This window comes from Hoplias malabaricus, chromosome 7, assembly GCF_029633855.1.
Source record: "Hoplias malabaricus isolate fHopMal1 chromosome 7, fHopMal1.hap1, whole genome shotgun sequence".
Classification (NCBI taxonomy): Eukaryota; Metazoa; Chordata; class Actinopteri; order Characiformes; family Erythrinidae; genus Hoplias; species Hoplias malabaricus.
In genome coordinates this window covers 32660605-32679489 of record NC_089806.1, presented here as the reverse complement: position 1 = coordinate 32679489, position 18885 = coordinate 32660605, and the positions used below count along the sequence as shown (strand labels likewise).

The 18885-nt window shown below is 38.9% G+C and overlaps 1 protein-coding gene across 1 annotated transcript in view; it reads right to left on the bottom strand.

The window, feature by feature from the left end:
• Positions 1 to 18885, bottom strand: part of txlnba (taxilin beta a) — a 38958-nt gene that overhangs the window by 5311 nt on the left and 14762 nt on the right. Inside the window, exons 4-7 of the mRNA XM_066677362.1 lie at positions 18259 to 18429; positions 10840 to 11034; positions 4498 to 4617; positions 2488 to 2562 (exon numbers count right to left, since the gene is read on the bottom strand). Of these exons, the coding sequence (XP_066533459.1) occupies positions 2488 to 2562; positions 4498 to 4617; positions 10840 to 11034; positions 18259 to 18429 (561 nt within the window). The remainder of the gene's footprint in view (positions 1 to 2487; positions 2563 to 4497; positions 4618 to 10839; positions 11035 to 18258; positions 18430 to 18885) is intronic.

The following is an 18885-nucleotide window of genomic DNA, read 5'->3' as shown; positions in this document are numbered from 1 at the left end:
CGGGATTGAAAAAGTGGAGAGAAAAAACAGCTTTGAAACAGGCTTCACTGTAATCAGCTCACTGTCAGACTGACTGTGTGTATGTGTGTGTGTGTGAAGTCATTTTGCCTGGATTCCTGGAGACCACATGGTTCACATTTGCATTCAGATTAGTGCAAACACTTCTTAGCTTAATTTGGCTTTCAGCCATTAGTCATGATTATAAAATACTACAAAACTGCAATGAAATAAACTGAAGGAATTAAAAATTCTTAAGTATTTCTTGCACTTGTTAAGCAGGGTTGCATGAGGTAGCTGATAAAACATCACAATCCACTGTCAAGTACTGCAAAACAATTTTAAACAAATGTGTGAAATCAGACAATGATAATGACATGCATGATACAACTGTTATTCATATGATTCCACTTGTAATCTAGGTTTAATACATTACATTAATGTTGCACAAAGTGGTACCTTTAACCAGAAAGATGTTACAGCAAACATTTCCTATTCTTAACAATTACTATATTTTAAGAGGGTTTTCGCCCCCTTTGTTATTCAGTGCAATTTCAAACCACTGCTAACTTAATGCCACTTTACAGCTCAACACACTTGCAGGAGAACCCTAATTGCCCAACATCTTCCTGGTTGATGGGCTGTATTAATGTTGGCAGCTGATTTTGATTTAATTTTAGTCTTCTCTCTTAAATGTGTATTTGTTTTAATCTAATATAATTATTGTTAGTTTTAGTCTATTTAGTTGAAAATTAGGCTCACATTTTCTTCTGTACTTTTAAATGTTTTATTATTTTCTATGAATGTATATGTATTTATTACCATCATTAACAATAGCTTAAAAATTAAGCTTCATTTAACAACACTTTGACATCCAAAATTCAGAATGGAATATGGCTACTTTTTCAAAGCAACTAATTGCCTCAACTTGTTTACATGGTGTGACTGGGAAAGACCTTAATAAAGGTTGGACTCAATTAAAAATGGGTAAAATAAGTGTAAATAATTGAATAAATGAATGAATGCATATAAACCAAATTTCAAACTGTAACTTGTAACTGATACCAATTTAGTTTATTTTTAACATCAAAGTTGTTACCAACTTTAGCTCAAATGTAGCTAATTTTGTCAGTTAAACATTTTATGAAACCATGCCATAAATATGTAATCAAACTTTATAGCATTTATTATGACATTAATGAACAAAATCTGTTATGACAATACATGACAGCATACGGTGTTCTGATTTAACATATTCATGACATGATTATGTCAGTGTTATATTCCAAGCTTAGTAAACATTTTTCAGGTGTTTTCTGGACACTGCTCAGTTTGCTCAAGATTAATGCTGTCATCAGTTCTATAAAAACGTGGGTATATCCAGGTTCCAGGTGCAGGGAACCTATTTTCATGGATGCAGTTTCAGGGAGATTAAAACAAACCAGCTAATCAGCTTATGATACGATATAAAAGAACAGTTTAAAACACTCTTCGCAGCATCCAGAAGGAGAAGAGTGCAAATTTAATATCAAAAACAGTAGCAGATGGAGCTTGTTTTTCTGGACTCCTCTCAACATTTGGAGACCTCAAAGAATTAGTGAAGGCTGCTGATAACATTGTCTTCTGCTGTGTTACTCAATGTCACCAGCATATGGAGCTTGAATCCCTGTTGTAAAAGCTATACTAATGTCAGAATGAAATCGGGCCAACAACTAGTCCCTGAGGAACACCGTGAGGTGTGGAAGACTAGAAAAATGGCTTGCTGCATTACTCTTTTACTGTAGAAGTCTGAGTCAGACAGTTACTCAACAATTAACCGTGTCACAGCACACCATTCAGAATTACTTGACCTATAGCTCAATGTTGGGATTCTGCAGAAAATCTGAGACCTAATTCCACTTTGATCCAGGTCCCAGGCTGGGATTTTAGAATGGCCCAGTATGACATTGTAGGTGTAATTGCTATTGTGTCAAACTGGCTGGCCATTTTAACATCTCGGCCTGGAACCTGGATGTATTTTCCAGATTTGTAGACCTCTGGTTCCTCAAATGTTCCTAGAGCTGCTTCATTGTCAAGTGGCTTGTTTGGGAACATTTCTCAGACTGTTCTTCTTGACTACAGCTTAAAGAAAGTATTATTGGTCAAAGAAACAGCTAGCATGGATAATTACTCTTCAAAATTGTTTGGATTGAGAGGTTTTTCCCATAGCTTTGGCTGCATTCTTGAGCTGTCTCCATCTCTTCACGTTTCCAAAAGCTTTTTATTAGCTTATGCAGTATCTTTCCTTAAAAGAGCCCCTTAACTCCTCCACTGTGAAGCCCTTGCTTTTGTTATTTAGCCTCTTAAGTGCTGTCATTTGTGATGAATACTGCACCTTAAGCATTGTCACATTTTATTATATTATTTCCATATTCATCTCTACAGTAAAGCCTCTGGGAGAGGTTGCTTTAAAGAGCTGTAGGTTGAGTAAACACTGCAGAGGATATTCACCTGAGCCTGCATCACAGTGTGCTGCTCTTTCAGCTCTTTAGTCTGTAGCTTCCACTCTGCAGCGTGAGTCAGTAACTGCATTTACACAAACACACACAAAGACACAAAAACACAAACACACAGAGACGAACACACAAAGACACACAAAGAGAGAGAAGAGACAGAGCACTTTGCTTTTACCTGCTTCTTCATCTGTAACTCCTGCTCCTTCATTGTGAAGCATTTCTTTGTTTTGTCAATTGCTTCTTTAAGCAACTAGCAACAAAGACAGTGAGATATTAACATGGGTGACCTCCTCTGATGTTCGTGTTGTTGTCTTCATGCACGACTTTTATTATTGGAATCATCACATAATCACTGTTCAAGGAGTCATTGAAGGCAGTGGTTCTCAACCTGGGTTCCCAGTAAGCTCACACATCTAAAATATATGGAGCACAGTTTTGCAAGTGTCAGCTATTACTCATAGTAAAAAAAAAAAGGAATACAGGGTTCAACATTAACTACTGCCGGAATGCCTGGGGCAAAATATTGAGCTGTTGCCATTGATGTTCAGTGACATGCACTCAACTTGCACTGTGTGGGTGTGTGTGTGCATGCAAGGGGCAGAAAGGGAGCAGTGGATAACATCATACACTCCCATGATGCACTCTCAGGGGTTTTAATGTGTTTACAGTTGTAGTTTCCAGCTGTTTGAGGCGAATGTGTTGTATGTCTATTCTATTAGTTGCGATTATCCCTGTCTCCCCCCTCCTCTCATGTTCTAATAACTCCCCTGGTAGGCCCACTGAGTGAGGGGTTGAGAGTTAGCTCTGGGTAGGTGTCCACATAGTATTTGGCAGAACTGAATGCGGTTACATCATTAAAGGGCTATGGCAATAACAATCTTGCTGACTTCTATACCCTGTTCTTTGGGAGAGCAACAAAATTTTGTTACAAGTGTGGTGTTGAAGGTATGTAACTTTTCAGCTCAGGTATGTCATATTTTCACTTTTCAGCTCAAGTGGACTTATTTTTTCGTTGCCTTTCTATAAGGTCCCTGCTGGCTCATGGTTCCAAATAACCTGAGTAGGGACTAAACGTGATGTGTAAACCTTGCAGGGCACTGATATGCCAGAGATACTTGTCAGTCACAGTGAAATGCAGACATTCAGCATAAACTAACCATCTGTAATCTTCACACTACAATAGGATTCACATTTGCTTTAATCTGACTCTAAACTGATTTGTATGAACTTATGGGCGAAGCTGTGTTCCATTCCAAAAAATCCAAAAAATATGTGAATACACTTTTTTTGTTATGGTTTCCAAAGACCACAGTTTCTATTAAAGACTGTGTTTTGCTAGTAGGGACCAGGGACTGTGAAGTGAGTAGAGCTGTGTAGAGTTGAGAAGAGTATAGGTACCATGCAACTGAAAAGCACCATAACACTCAATCAACCTGAAAACTAGGGAACTTCTGAGAATTCAAGGTGTAAATTTGGTGTGTTCTCCCTGTGTCTGTGTCGGTTTTGGCTACTAAAGTGTCCATATGTTTGGGTGAATGTGAGTGTGTGTCACTCTCTGAAGGACTGGCGCCACCTCCAGTGTGTGTTCCTGCCATGCGCCCAGTGATTCCGGGTAGGCTTTGGACCCACCGCGACCCTGAACTGGATAAAGACTTGCATGAATGAATGAAATGTTTTCAGTGACCTACAAATATTCTTAGTTCACTGAGTTATTGGGATTGTTCAGACAGCGTTTTTTTTTGTATAAAATAGATGAGTAAAGACACTGTGCTCATGATTGTTATTAAATATGCATGAACCATTATACAACACCTAATAAGTGTCCATATTAGTGACCCCCCCCCCCAGTTTGAGAACCACTGGTTTGGCCAAATATGCAACGTTCACCGTGATACATCACTACATTAACTCTGAACACATAGAAAATTGTGTTAAACACACACTGAATAAAAGAGATGCCTGAGGCACAGTAGAAGGGCAGAAATAAGGGCTCTGTGTGACTCACATATTCCTTTTCCCTGCTGTGCTTTTCCTCTGCCTCTTTCAGTCGCAGATTTGCTTCTTCCAGTTTGGCGTCGGCCAGTTTCTGCTGCAGATCTCTCTGTTTAAAGACCTTCTCTAAACTCTGTGTCAGAGATAAGGACAAAGAACATGGAGAGTTACAGTAAAACAAAGTCTCAATCATAGGTATCTGTCTTGTGCCAGTGGGGTGCAAAATTTGAATTCAGTTAAAGGGCCGCTACGTACCTGAAATTTACAATGTCAAAATATTTATGAGGCTCCACTGACATGTAATAGGGACAGTAGAGCCTCTGTTGTTGCTACTCTGGGTTCAGCACTACATACACTGCACCAAGTAACTTTTGGAGATGGGTAGGAAACCACCTCCCTCCCCATCTCCACTGATTTCAGTACAGTTCAGTGCACTAGGGAGCACACCAACTACACATTCTACAAAACTAGACAAACAAGCCAGCTCTTCTGACATCCGAAAAACTGGCTTGACAGTCTTAGGATCATAGGAATTGTACCACCCCTTCATCTTAGTATCTCCACCCACAGTGTCTTTTATGTGAGAGCACAAATGTGAGGTTAAACCATACAAAGCAGACCCAATGAGAGTGGAAAAAAAATAAGAGAACTGAGTGAAAACTGAAAGCTGTATGTGGCTATTATCATTTAAAAGAACTCTCATGAGTTGTGCTAGTTCGTAAGAGTTTCACGTGCAACAGGATACATGGCATTCCCTCGCACTAAAGTGGAGTTTCCCTGAGCCAGAGGTTACCGTTAGAGGTTTTTTTTTTGGGTTCCTTAGGTTCCAGGTACAGATGGACAGATGGTAATGAAATGAGACCAGTGGTCCTCCCAGTGACAGAAAGATCTTCTTAAACTGGGTATTCTGAACACAGGTATCCACTAAATCCTTTAAGAACAACTAAAAATCCCTAATGCAACAAAACTTGATTTGATCAGGGGTACCCAAACGTTTGCACACACACACACACACAAACATTTTCATACTAATATTTGAGCAAACTCAAAGCAACTGAGCCTTAATACTAATGACGTTACTTTCCAACTGGTATATAGTCACATATATAGGAGACTGCAATTCGTGACATATTTGAATATTTTTGACATTTTATGCAACAGTAACACGAAAACTCTTCCTCATTACAGGCTTCATTACTCCTATATCATAGAAAAAGGCATAATGCGAATTACATAACATAGGTTGTTATTCTAACAAAGGCATAAAGTATTTTATTATACTATTTCTCCTAAGCAATGCTTATTATTGGTGTCCTACTTTAGCTTTAACTCTAACAAGAACATTTCTTTCACTTAAAGTTATTTTGACTAATTTTCAAAAGGTTAAAACAGAAAAGGACATTTCTCTAGCCATTATTTGCTTCAATATTTTAGCAAATAATGAATTAGTAACATTATATTTTCCGTAAATAAAAATAAGACAGTGGTATTAACGAATGGTAATGACGCCTTAATGAGGAAGAGTTTTCGTGTTACTGTCGCATAACACGGGGGGACTGACATGAGGGTTTGTATGGTAATTACCCATACACCTATAATTGTGATATTGTCGCCTAAAATGTAGAAAATATGCGACTATGTCACGAACTGTAGTCTCGAATATATGTGACAATACCATGAGTAAGTGTGAGACCGGGTTGTACTTTCCAAAGATGTATACAATGCTTGGGTTCTTATTCTGGAAGTTTCCATAAGCTGGTTTAATATGGTTAATACTGGTCAGGTGATGGTTAAGCTGGTCACACTGTGTGGTTAACCTGGTTGACTAGCATGTTACCATCCCAACATACACTCTCAGAAATGTTGTCTCTGTGGTTAGTACATCTTGCTGACACTGTGGTGGTAACATCTCCAGGACATATGTTAGCTTCTTTTATGTTACACAGATCTATAATTATACATTATAAATATCCCCCTCTCTTTCTGTAGAAGAGCATGTAATGTACCTTTAGGGAACACAACTAAACTTTAAACCTACTGTTATACCTTTAAAAGGTAGATTTGTACTGTTTGTATCTTTAGTGACCAGTAATGTACCTGCACTGTACCTTTTTTCTGAGAGTGTATTTTAACATGAAATGTGCTTTATCCTATTTGTACAGCAGTATGATGAAATCAGACATCCACATTTAACCCAGAGTGGCAGCACACACACGCACGCACGCACACACGCTAACTAGAATTTAACTGTGGATTTAAGGTAAAGTGCTGTTCCGTCACTCCTTTACAAAGCTGTAAGGACTTAATATCTATTTAAGCTTTAGTAATATCTAAGCATATATAATGTCTACACTCCCCAGTGTGTTGGCTGTGCTGACCTGCCTGTACCAGGTGGGGGCAGTAGAGCTACACATCTCAGATTCCATGGCTTAAAAACTCCAACTAAACGACAAGAAGTGTGTTTTTCTCCCTTGTAATACACAGCTGTGAGTGAGTGGTCTCAATGGTCCCCATCAGCGTGACAGATTGAGCCTAGCCTGCGTCACGTTGGGCTCGTCGTTCCCTCGGTGGATTCTCATATGATTAACTACGCCATGCTAGAAGGTTCTACAAGGTGCAGGTTTTACTGTCAAACAGGGCATGAATCACGAAGCAAAAACCGAAACAAGGACGAGTTCTTGCTGTGGACGAAGTAGGTCTATGGCTTGTCTGGATGCGGTTTCCTTGGCAATGTGCCATGCAATTAAAACAGCGACCGAGCCACACAGAGTTTGTGCCTATATCTATCCGTACATGAGTTAAAGTTTGAAGCCTAGTTCTTGTGACTGAATGTTGTTTTTTGTATAAGTTATATATATATATATATATATATATATATATATATATATATATATATATATATATATATATATAATGTGTAATGGCACCCACACATGAGCATAGGGACATCATGCCCAATCCTAAGCATCAGCCTAAGAGGTATGAAGCCTCTTCAGTAGACAGTGGAGCAGTCGATTAGTTCTTTAGACAACACTTTCTCAACCAGGGCACTGTCTGGCTTCATCAAGAATATTCTGACACTGCTGATATAAATATAAAATGGAGAGTTACAGAACTTATGATGAAAATGCAGCTATGACATGGTTACACGACATGGTCTCACACTCACCTCCCTTGCTCTCCAGTTCTGAACCTGACTCATGGGAACGTGCATGAAACAGCCAAGAACACTAAACAACAAACTAAACAATGCATTTCGCTCAGGCCCACACATGCCCAGTTGTAGCTACGACCCTGAATCAGAACCTTTTGAGGAGTATAATCAGAATATTTCAAGAAATAAAGTAAGAATATTTTGAGAATAAAGTCAGAATGTTTAGATTTAAAAAAAAGGTCAAAATATTCTGACCTAATATCTCAGCATTAAAAAAATTCTCGATTTTTCTGCACTGCTGGGTTCGCGTGGTGATTGGACATAGCAGACTCAGCCAAAAATGCTCATTCTCAAGAAAATTATTAAATTAAAATTTAATTGATCTGCAGTTGTCATTATTTTATTTTCAAGTATGAATGTTTAAGAAATTGTGGCTGATTACAACAGCTGCCTTTCACAACACTCACCATGTCAGACTAGACATCAAATTATGTCATAAATTTGTGCCGGGTCTTGGTTTTTTGACAGCCAACGCTATTCATTTGACAGAGACCTGTTTTTGTTTGCATCATTGCGTGAGTTCAGATGTTATCGCGGATGTGGGTCAAGAAACTGTCAATCATGGCTACAGAAGCGCTGTGTGTGATGCTGGTGGTTATGTGTTCCGAAACTAAACAGAAGAATGTGAAATGTGGAAACGGATTGTGTTAGCACATCAAGAGCATTTCCTCAGTTTCATTTTTCCACCTGACAGCTGTGGCAGAGCCTCCATCTTTCTCTTGTCCATGTTTACAGATAGTGCACCAGATAGCGCTCTGTCCTCCTATTGGTCATCGTCAAGGAACATGCTGTAGAATATGTCAGACGAAGCGAAAAGACTAGGCAGGTTGTCGTGGGGTGTCCCAGACGCCACGTCACTGTTCTTTGATTATGTCACACACCGTTACTCAGCCCCGATGGTCATATTCAGTTCCAACACTGTAAATTTATTGGATACAACAAAATCATATCAAAATGTGGCTAAATTTGTGTAGTGTGATCCCTGCATTAGAAACTCCAGCAGAATGAGCCTAATGTCTTAAGCTACCAAGAGCAGCTCAGATTTTAGCTTGTTATGCATTTATATTCACCAAGGGAGCTCCTGTCCACTGGTGGCGCTATTTTGCTAAATTCACTCAAACACCCTATTATGGACATGAAGAAGTATTACACAAACAGTCCCTGAAACTGTTAGGTGAAAATACTGCCATTTCTAACTTTTTTGGGACTTATAAGACTTAGAGTTATGTTCAGTTTTAGAGATTGGTATTTTTATGGTATTAGTTTTAATGAAATATGTACACATTCATGTTGAGACCAGGCTGGTGGAGCAGGGGAAAACTGGTTTCTGTACAGACGGAGAGATTCAATGCTATTTACCTTTGTACAAAACATAACAATGGAATGTATGGTTTTGAATGAAAAAAACATTTGTGAACATTGCTTTGTGGGCCTCATTACATCAGGACTTTCTAAAGCACTGTTTAATTCTAAATAATTTTAATACAATAATGCTATAACTTTGAGAGCTTTCACATACTGAAACTAGATACCCACTTACAACATACATACATACATTTTCTTTTCCGCTTCTCTATTTCAGGGTCGTGGTGCCACTTACAACAGAATAATGTAATAATCATGTGCGCTGTCTTTAATTTAGTGCTAACATAATACTAGAATAAAGGAGAGCTAACAGAAATGAATATTAGATCATAATGGTAATAGCATTATTGCATCTTCATTTTTGACAGAGCTTCTACATTCATGTTTTGAGCTGAAAACTATGTCACTCATGGCTCACCACTTTTACCCAGTGGACTCTGACCTATTTGCTCTAGCGTAAAGCCAACATTTTCCAAGTAGACGGACACATCTGTTATTCACTCTGGATAAAGCTGTCTGTGAAGTGCTGTAACTGTAAATGTTTACAGCATTTGCCCTGTGAGATTGTTGGTGCCAGGGAGAGGACTACCAGCAATGTTTATTACAAACAGAAGCAGGAAAAAAATGGCCCCAAACCACTAGATACACTCAGCATGCCTCCTTATTAGAACCACACTCACTGGCTACTTTATGACCTGAAATTACCTTATAGGTCCCATTACAGGCCATAACCTCTCTGTTGATGTTAGCCACGGTCTACTTCATCCATCCTGTTCAGTTTCCAACTACGGGGCTTTTTGAGGTATTATTTGTGTTGTGGAACATTGGTAGTGTGTGTGGTGTTGGTCCAATATAGTACAGACAGTGGTGTTGCCGAGGTTTTACACATCAGTGTCACTGCTGAGATGATTGTGGTTCACCACCCACAAGGCAACCAACCAATAATGAACAGCTAGAGGCCTACTATCACCGCAGTCTAACTAGCAAGATGAAGCTACCAGCTCAGTTTTTTTTTAATGCTGATTCCATTGTCTATTGTCTCTTTAACTGTGTAATTACATGTTCACAACAATGTAACAACTGGGGAGAATCCATTGTTGCGAATGGATTACTGTAAAACACCTTATGTAAACGCTCTTATATGCATAAGCATACATTTTTTCATGTTTTAAGCATCACAATTGTTTGGATAGTTGCATTATTATTAAATGCAATAATTCACCTCATAACACATGTGACAAATGATTTCTGGTAGTGTCGCAGTCACACAGCTCCAGGGCCCTGGAGGTTGTGGGTTCGATTCCCGCTCTGGGTGACTGTCTGTGAGGAGTTGGTGTGTTCTCCCCGTGTCCGCGTGGGTTTCCTCCGGGTGCTCCGGTTTCCTCCCACAGTCCAAAAACACACATTGGTAGGTGGATTGGTGACTCAAAAGTGTCTGTAGGTGTGAGTGAATGTCTATCTGCATGTCAGTGTTGCCCTGTGAAGGACTGGTGCTCCCTCCAGGGTGTATTCCTGCCTTGCACCCAATGATTCCAGGTAGGCTCTGGACCCACTGTAACCCTGAACTGGATAAGTGGTTACAGATAATGAATGAATGAATGAATAAATGACTTCTGTAATGTACAAAGTGATACATGTGAATAACATGCATACAGTAAATATCAAATAATCTAATATTAACAGTTTGTCATCACATGTTTATTGATGTGTAACTACACATATTTTAGAGCCACAGCCACATTATATATAAAAAATGGAGAGTGTGTTTGCCTGTACCTCTTCTCTTTGCTCATACTGCTCGATGATGTGCTTGAGTTTCTCAGCCAGCTCGCTGTTCTCTTGGCACAGTTTGTTGTTGCGGTTGCTGTGGAGCTCGATCTGGTTTTGGATGTCCACCAGAGTATTCTGGAAGTGAGTAGTGATCTCCATACGCTTCTTCTCATCCTCAGAACACCTCTTCAGCATGTCTTCCTGTGGTGGAATACAGAACACCTCAATATTTGGTAGCAATGCTGCGTACGGCGTTGCCATTTCTAGACTAAACCGAAGGAAATAATCACTGATATACTGCCACAAAAGAATATGCCTCACAACTGCAGCTTTCTTGAGGTCAATAAGTCAAATGTGTTTATATGTATTAAATGTATTGTGCTATAGAACTTAGTTCATTCATTCACTAATCATTCCCTCATGTACTGTTACCACATCATTCCACTTGCGATTATTGGGTGCAATGTAGCAACCAGCCAATTCATCCTAGGGCACCACACACTCACCAAGTCACTCACACTATGTATGTATTTAGGAAAACAGCAGTAACTGTAAATGTCCATCAGATATCTGCTCAAACCCTGAAATGATCAGCAGTGTGAGGTTTTGGGAGAAAGACTAGGTAAGGGAGGGTGAATATGCATGAGTGTAAATGAGTGAGTCCCCCCCCCACCGGAGGCTGCCCTGAAGGCTCCAGCTAATGTTTCAGAAATGCCACTTTCCTGACTCAGCTAATCCAGACTAAACCGAGCATGGAGTGGAGATCTCCGGGGCCCAATCTGCTCTCTCTCCAGTGCTAACACATGACGTGTTACCACCTGGGGAAGGTGAAGCTACTACACCTGCAGCCATGCTCCTGGGAGAGGCAAGTCATACACACACCCAGACACTCTCATATGTACTACTATACTTGTGAGAACCTCAGTCCGTAGAACTTACAAAGTCATTAGTAATCAGCCTCAGGGTCCTGGTGTCCTGGGAAGATCTCACCTGAGAAGATTTTGTGTGAAGAGGGAGCAGTGGCCACAATGAGCTTCTCCCCTTCACAAAATCCCCCTTAGGAAAAAAAAATATATATTCTGGCAATGGAGGACTGGATGAATCTTTAAGAACTGCAATTTTGCTATGCTATGATTATAAACGTATCAAATCTTCTCTGGTGTAAAAAGATAAACACACACACACACACACACACACACCCACGCACAGGGACACAGACACACTACTGGGAAATGACCCTGCACTGAAGATAAGATTGAATTTAATTTAGCATCTTCAAGGCTGAGAATTACACTTCCACCCAGTACTGAGACTTACTCATTAAGACCTCTTCAAAAAACTGGAATGGACCTGATTGGAAAGAGAATAAGGTCAACGGATGCTTCTGCAAGAAAGATTGCTGGACTGAGGCATGGCTGTATATAACCACTGTGTGTCTGTGTGTGTGTGGGTGTGTTTGTATATATATATATATATATATTGTATTTCATTTGCCCCATTACATATCCAGGCCAAAAATAAATGTTATATATAATCACAATAAATCAATAAAAACAAATATATAAAACAAATAAGATATATATAACATTTTTTTGAAATTGTAGGTGTGAATGAGTTTGAAGAACAATGTTTTGTTCAGATGCTCCTTGATTGTATGAATCTGTTAAATCAACTGCACACATTATTTATAACACATTATCAATCATTATTTATTAACCAGTAAAACAAGGTATTGGGTGATACCCTCAAAAAACACGGACTGCCACGAGTAGAGATTTGGAAAAGGTTAAACAAACAGTCACTTAAATAAATACTCTTATTTGCTTTTATTCAAATGTTGGACGTTACATGTTGTTTGCTTGTTTGTTTTTTTAAAATAAACACTTACTGGTGAGATAAATAGCTTTTTATATCTCTTTGCATAGGTACATTTTGCACAGTACTGTGTATATACTGTGCATTTTGTACAGGACTGTGTATATATGAGTCACTGGGCGCAAAGTGGAAACATACCATGGAGGGGGCGCCAGTCCTTCACAGGGTGACACACACTCACACATTCACATACACTCTCACAGCTACAGACACTTTTGGGTCACCAATCCAAATTTTTGGATCGTAGGAGGAAACCGGAGCACCTGGAGGAAACCCATCCCGACACAGGGAGAACACACCAAACTCCTCACAAACAGTCACCCGGAGCGGGCCCTGGAGCTTTGTGAATGTGGCACTACCTGTTGCATCACCATGCCACCCCTATATATATAATATTATTTGCTTAATGTTGATGTAAAATGGCAAATCCCTGCTTTAACCTGCTCTTGGACACATTTTTGTACATCAAACAGAGGTTCTGATTCTGACTGTGTTACCTAGTGTTAAAACCTCTGCTTTCTTGCCCTACAGCTGGAGCAGAGCGGAGGTGTAAAAAGAAAAAAAAAACCCTAATGGGATTGTGTGTCTCCTCTGAGTCATCTCGGTGAAAACAAAGGGCTGGGAGATGGACGTGTCTGTCTCAGAGTGCGCCTGCGTTCTCTCATAACAAAGTCCTCTTGCCACTGTCTGCTGAATGAGGTAAATGCGCTGGAATCACTGTAGCTGAACTGCAGAGATGGGCTGGGGGCGGAAAAGGCTCCAGGTGCCAGTGATGAACGTGGAGCTTCGTGACATGTTTCTGCAGAAGTGTGTGGACATTGGACAGCCTGAAAGGAGCTGCAATTGTTTGCTGGTGTGAACTGAACGATGAAAAAAAAAAAAGAAAAGAAGGAATGGGACTCGGGGAAAGGCATTTCAAAAGCTGAATAACATCGCTTTTGTGGAGGGGAAATTATAAACATGGCACACACTCATTCTGCTCAGAAGGGTACAGATGAAATGGAGTATATAAATATAATCGGATGCTGTACCTCATCCATCAGAACAGCATCAATGTGCTGTGTACAAACAATATGCTGTTTGCATGAAAGTGTGGACCACAAACAATATATGCTTATCAGCCAAAACATCCCCTCCTTGTAACTACACTCATTGTCAATATTAACTTCCTTGATCATATTGGAGCACTTTTAATTTCTACAATTACAGATTGTAGTCCATCTGTTGCTCTGAATTGTAAAAATGTCTGAAAATGTCTGTAAAACTATGACAGTAAATGACTGTAAACTCTAAAAAAGGTTGAAAACAGTTTCTGTAACAGTGAAATACCGTAAATATTTTTATCAGCCAAAACACTAATTTTTACATCACTTTACTGTAATTTTTTTTTTTTTACATTATTTCACTGTTAAATGCAAAAACCATTAGGGCTGGTACAAGTGTCCAATGACTGGGAAGAGCTGAGACTCATTAGGCAGATCCCAGCATGCCTTGCTGCTCCATATTTTCTGTGAGTTTTTTTGTTTTTCTCTGTCTTTGAGACTTTTTGATTTTGGGTTGCATTGAGGTGATTATTTTGTGTATTTTTTGTGTGTGTTTTTGTGTTTCTGTACATGTTGTGACAGGATGTGTTTTGGTCAGGAAAGTTCACCATCAGCCTGTGTTTCTGAGTGTGGCACCCAGATACTACACATTTCTTTGCTTCTTTTGGCAATACCTTCTTTTAAAGGCTGAATATAGGATGCTGTATGGCAATATATGCAGTTGGGCTATAGCTCAGTCTGCATTCTCTCATTTGTCACACCATTTACATGTTCATTTTATGGCAAAGCAATGTTTCTTTGTTTGTTTTATGTAAATGTTATGGGGTTTATATGGTGTATATCTGTTTTTTAACATAAAAGTACTGTTAACAAAACAGTTTTTGAATGTAAAATTTATGATTGGCAAAAATAATACTGTAATGTCATATACATTTTGACCGTATATTTGGCAAACACAGCTGTTGTTATTTTACAGTAAAATTTACTTCAGTCCAGCAGTGAAATTAAGGGCTTTAAAAACTCCAGCGGCACCGCTGTGTCTGATCCACTCATACCTGCTCTGTGATGGTCTTGCGCATTAAAGAACAGGGTGAAAAGGGGCTTAAAAATATGCAGAGCAATAGATGGACTACAGTCCATAATTGTAGAATGATAAAGTGCTTCTGTATAGTCTGTGGAGCTGATAAAATGGCCAATGAATGTAGAAAGGAGGAGGTTGTTTTAATCTTTTGGCTCATCTCAGTGTGAAACATGTCAAACTGGTGCCATTCCTGAACTGATCTGAGATCAGACCCTTTGTTTTTAAGCTTTCGGTATCTGACCCTATAGGGCACCATAAAGGCCTGGTATCAGCCCAGCTTTAGAGCTATCAGACTGGTCTACAAACCCATGGGCCAATAAAGGTGAGTGTTGCCCTCACAATACCTTAAGCCTTTAAAGGCAGGGTCTTTGGCTTATGAGTTTTAATGGAAGGGCAAATGCCACTGAAGCCCAAAGACACTTGTTAATGGGGCTTGGCTGCAGAGCCTAGAGTTTAAATGAGCCCTGCCTGATCTCCAGCTATAATCCAGCCATTTACCATTAACCCCTTGGCCGAAAGCCCCGCCCATGCCACACCCATTTTACATATCACAGCTCCCCAATAGATGGCGCTAGAGAGAAAGTTGATGACTTGAAATGAAACTAGAAAACCTAAACTTTCTTGCAGCAGTCAGCAGTGGATATCATTTTACTGGACAAAACTGCAGTATAAGATTTCAGTGAAGATAATTCTTATTAAAATGAATGGAGGTTATTTTCCATCCACCTAAAAGTGAATATATATATATATACTCTATGTCCTTGCCAATTTATCAACTCATTCCCTAACGCTGTATAAAATATTTATTGAATGTTATGTTTGACTGAGGTTGTGCTGAGGATATGCTACTAGAAAAAAAAAAGCTACTAGATTGTTCTGTCAATAAAGTGCAAAATATTAAAGTATAAAAATGCAGAATTCACAGCAATCTTCAGTTTTTTAAACTGAAGACTAGTCTTAATTTCCTGTCTGGGTAAACAATTACAGAGAATGAACAAACGAATGAATGAAGGAATGAATGAATGAATTTTGGTCATTTTGGCTTTCAAATCTAAAAAGTCTCCAGCAGGTAATAGAGTTCATATATTATCACCATGTGTGCTACACAGCCAATATTTTCTGGACACTTGCTCGTCCAGCATTTTTCTAAATTAAAGACATTAATAGAGAATTCTGTTTTGCTGAAGTAACAGCGTCTACCCCTCTGGGGAAAGCTTAACAGCTGCTCAGGCATTTCCTGAAGCTGTGTTCCAATGTTGCTTCCAGATGCAGTTTATAACTCTCTAGTAAGTGATGGCATGGAGAACTGGCCAATATACTTTGTTTAAGTTCCACATGGCTGAGCTGTTGTTGCCCCTAGACATTTCCATTTACAACTTAACTCCATTACACATTAACAACACTTACGGCTGACTGGGGCAGATCTAGCTCAGATCTATGTTTTCATGCATAATGTTTTGGCAAAGGTGTCATGCTATGATAATGCCATATTTAAATGTGTCATATTTTGCACATTTTCGGCAAGTTCTGGGGTCATAATAAAAGGTCGATGACATGATTTGGTCAAAATATCACAAGGTTCAAACACCACAGCAGAGTTCTCCCACTGTCTAATCAGCCCTGTTCAGAACAACCAATGTTCTGTCCACTTCCATCTCATTAAATAAGTGTTTACAAGAGATCAAATCATGCATACACAATGTCCCTTAAGCTTAATCCAGGCAAAGCTGAAGTTGTAAAGTGCTGAGTCATATTACAGTGTTTATTGACTGTTCCATCATGCACATGTATAAAACCTTGGTGTTGTCTTGAATACAATATTATCATTTGATTGTCATGTTAATAATATCAGGCATACATAATCTGTATTTGCTCTTGTAGTCATCTTTGTTATTTGTTTGCCGTCCTGTATCACAGTGTCCACACTCTTAAAAATAAAGGTGCTCCAAAGGTTTCTTTGAGTGATGTCGTAGAAGATCCACTTTTAGTTCCATGATTATTTTTATTTAAATTGGTAAAGAATCTTTACATCAAATGTAATTTTTAAACATTTAAAAGGTTCTTCACTCTCACACATCTCTTAAACAAACATGGTTCTTTATGGAACCAAAAGTGGTGGTTCTTCTATGGCATTGGTCAAAGGACCCTTTTATTTTAGCACTTTTATTTTAAAGAAGGTTATTCCGCTGGTCTTTAGTTGTAGTAAGCGTGATGTAAAGTTTCTGTCTTGTTCTAGGCTTTTGTTTCTGTCTTTAGTTTCAGTTTATCTGTATTTCCTAGTTCCTTGTGCCCTTTAGGGCTTTGGGTAGTAGTTCCCTCTGTGTTCATCCCTAGATCTCTATTTGTTTAGCCTTTGTACCTTTTTGGCTAAGTACTTTCGCTTGTGTCTTAATCCCAGTTCTTGTGTATACCCAATATTTCAGTACTTCTCTTAAGTCGTTTATTCCTGTTTTGTGATCCTCTCAGTGCGTTGTAGTTAACCTGGGTATAATAAACGAGCACTTAAACCTGCCTTGTCTTTTCCTGCAAGTCGTGTATGACTTTTAACTCTATATTGTCCAATCTGCTCCCTACAGCAAGCTGTAGTTTGCTCTGAAAACCAGTCACCAGATCTTAGATAATGATACATTTTCTGAGATAGTCTAAACTCTTTTAAATCTCTTCTAAAACCTCACCTCTTTAGGCATGCTGCTGCTAGTCTGCTTTAATGTTTTAATTCTTATTTCTTCTTTTTAAAACTCGTTGTGTTTGTCTTGCTCTGTCCTCTAGTTCAGCACAGTGATTACAGACACTCAAACAAGGATGTGGAACAACTCTAAAGTCTCTACCCTCTGTATAAAATGAAGTAAAAAATCAGAACGACTTCTTTTATTCCTATGTTTTCATGTTCTCAATCTCAGCCTATGGAGACAGTATGGATATGTGCTTGATTGGATAACTGTCACCAATAGGTGTGAACACAAGTGGGTCCAGATTATTTAGGCAATATATTGTGTAACAAATTTGGATTGTCATGCAATATTTTCAGGAGTGGCAAAATTCCAACTAATGTCTCTGGCTAAAATGCAGTATGCTTCTTGCTACTCTCAAAAGCTTGTATCTCCGAAATGGAATCTCTCTTTGAACGGGAGGGATTATTTATTAGTTTAATGATTTATTTTAAATTTTGTAAACAGCTGTTGGTTCTATTGGTTCATCTGTCAGATCTTAACCCAAAGTAAATAACAAGTATTTCAGGTTTTGTCCTGAAAGCCATATCACACATTTGATTAACTGCTGCTGCCCGGTCAGTTGGCTGAGCGGCGTTATAAGGTGTATTATATCTGGCGAGGAGCTGACCTCTGTAGTGGGTAAATCTTCAGGACAAAGGGTTGATGACCACTGCTATAAAAGACAGATAAGCAGAATAAGTTGAATGTTGCTCACCTTCAGGCTCCTGTTGTGTCTCTGGAGTTCGCGGCACAGACACTCGAGTTTGCTGCGGGCCAGGATAGCTCGACTGTGCTCAAACTGGAGCTGGTCCTTCTGCTTGACCAGCACACCAATCTTGTTCTGCAGGAACTTCAGTTGCCTCTGGTCACCTCTCTGCTCCTGCAACTAAATACAAACGATTGGACACATTTGGCCTTTTGTTGTGTGGGATTGACTTTTGGATGGAAATAAGTGAACTTTTAAGTAAGATTTTGGAATATTTCTATTGCACTTCAAAACTGTCCATGCTAATTGATATTAAGTATTGTTATTTACTGTGCAGTTACTCATTGACAAACATTAATAATGTTACTACAGATTGTTTTCAAGAACAGCTTATGTAACTCTTTACTCTTGTTATTATATGTAATTATTTAGTAACTATCAAGACACACTTGTGTAATAACATAAGAAAAACTAAAGTTGATATGCAGGTTTAACATAAGGTGTAGAGCTGCAATCACCATTAATTTCACTGTTGTTACATACGTTGTTAACTTGTAATTACACAGTAATAAGACCCTTATATTAAAATGGGACCCAATGGCTTTGTTTTAATAGAGTTAATTTACCTTTTGAGTT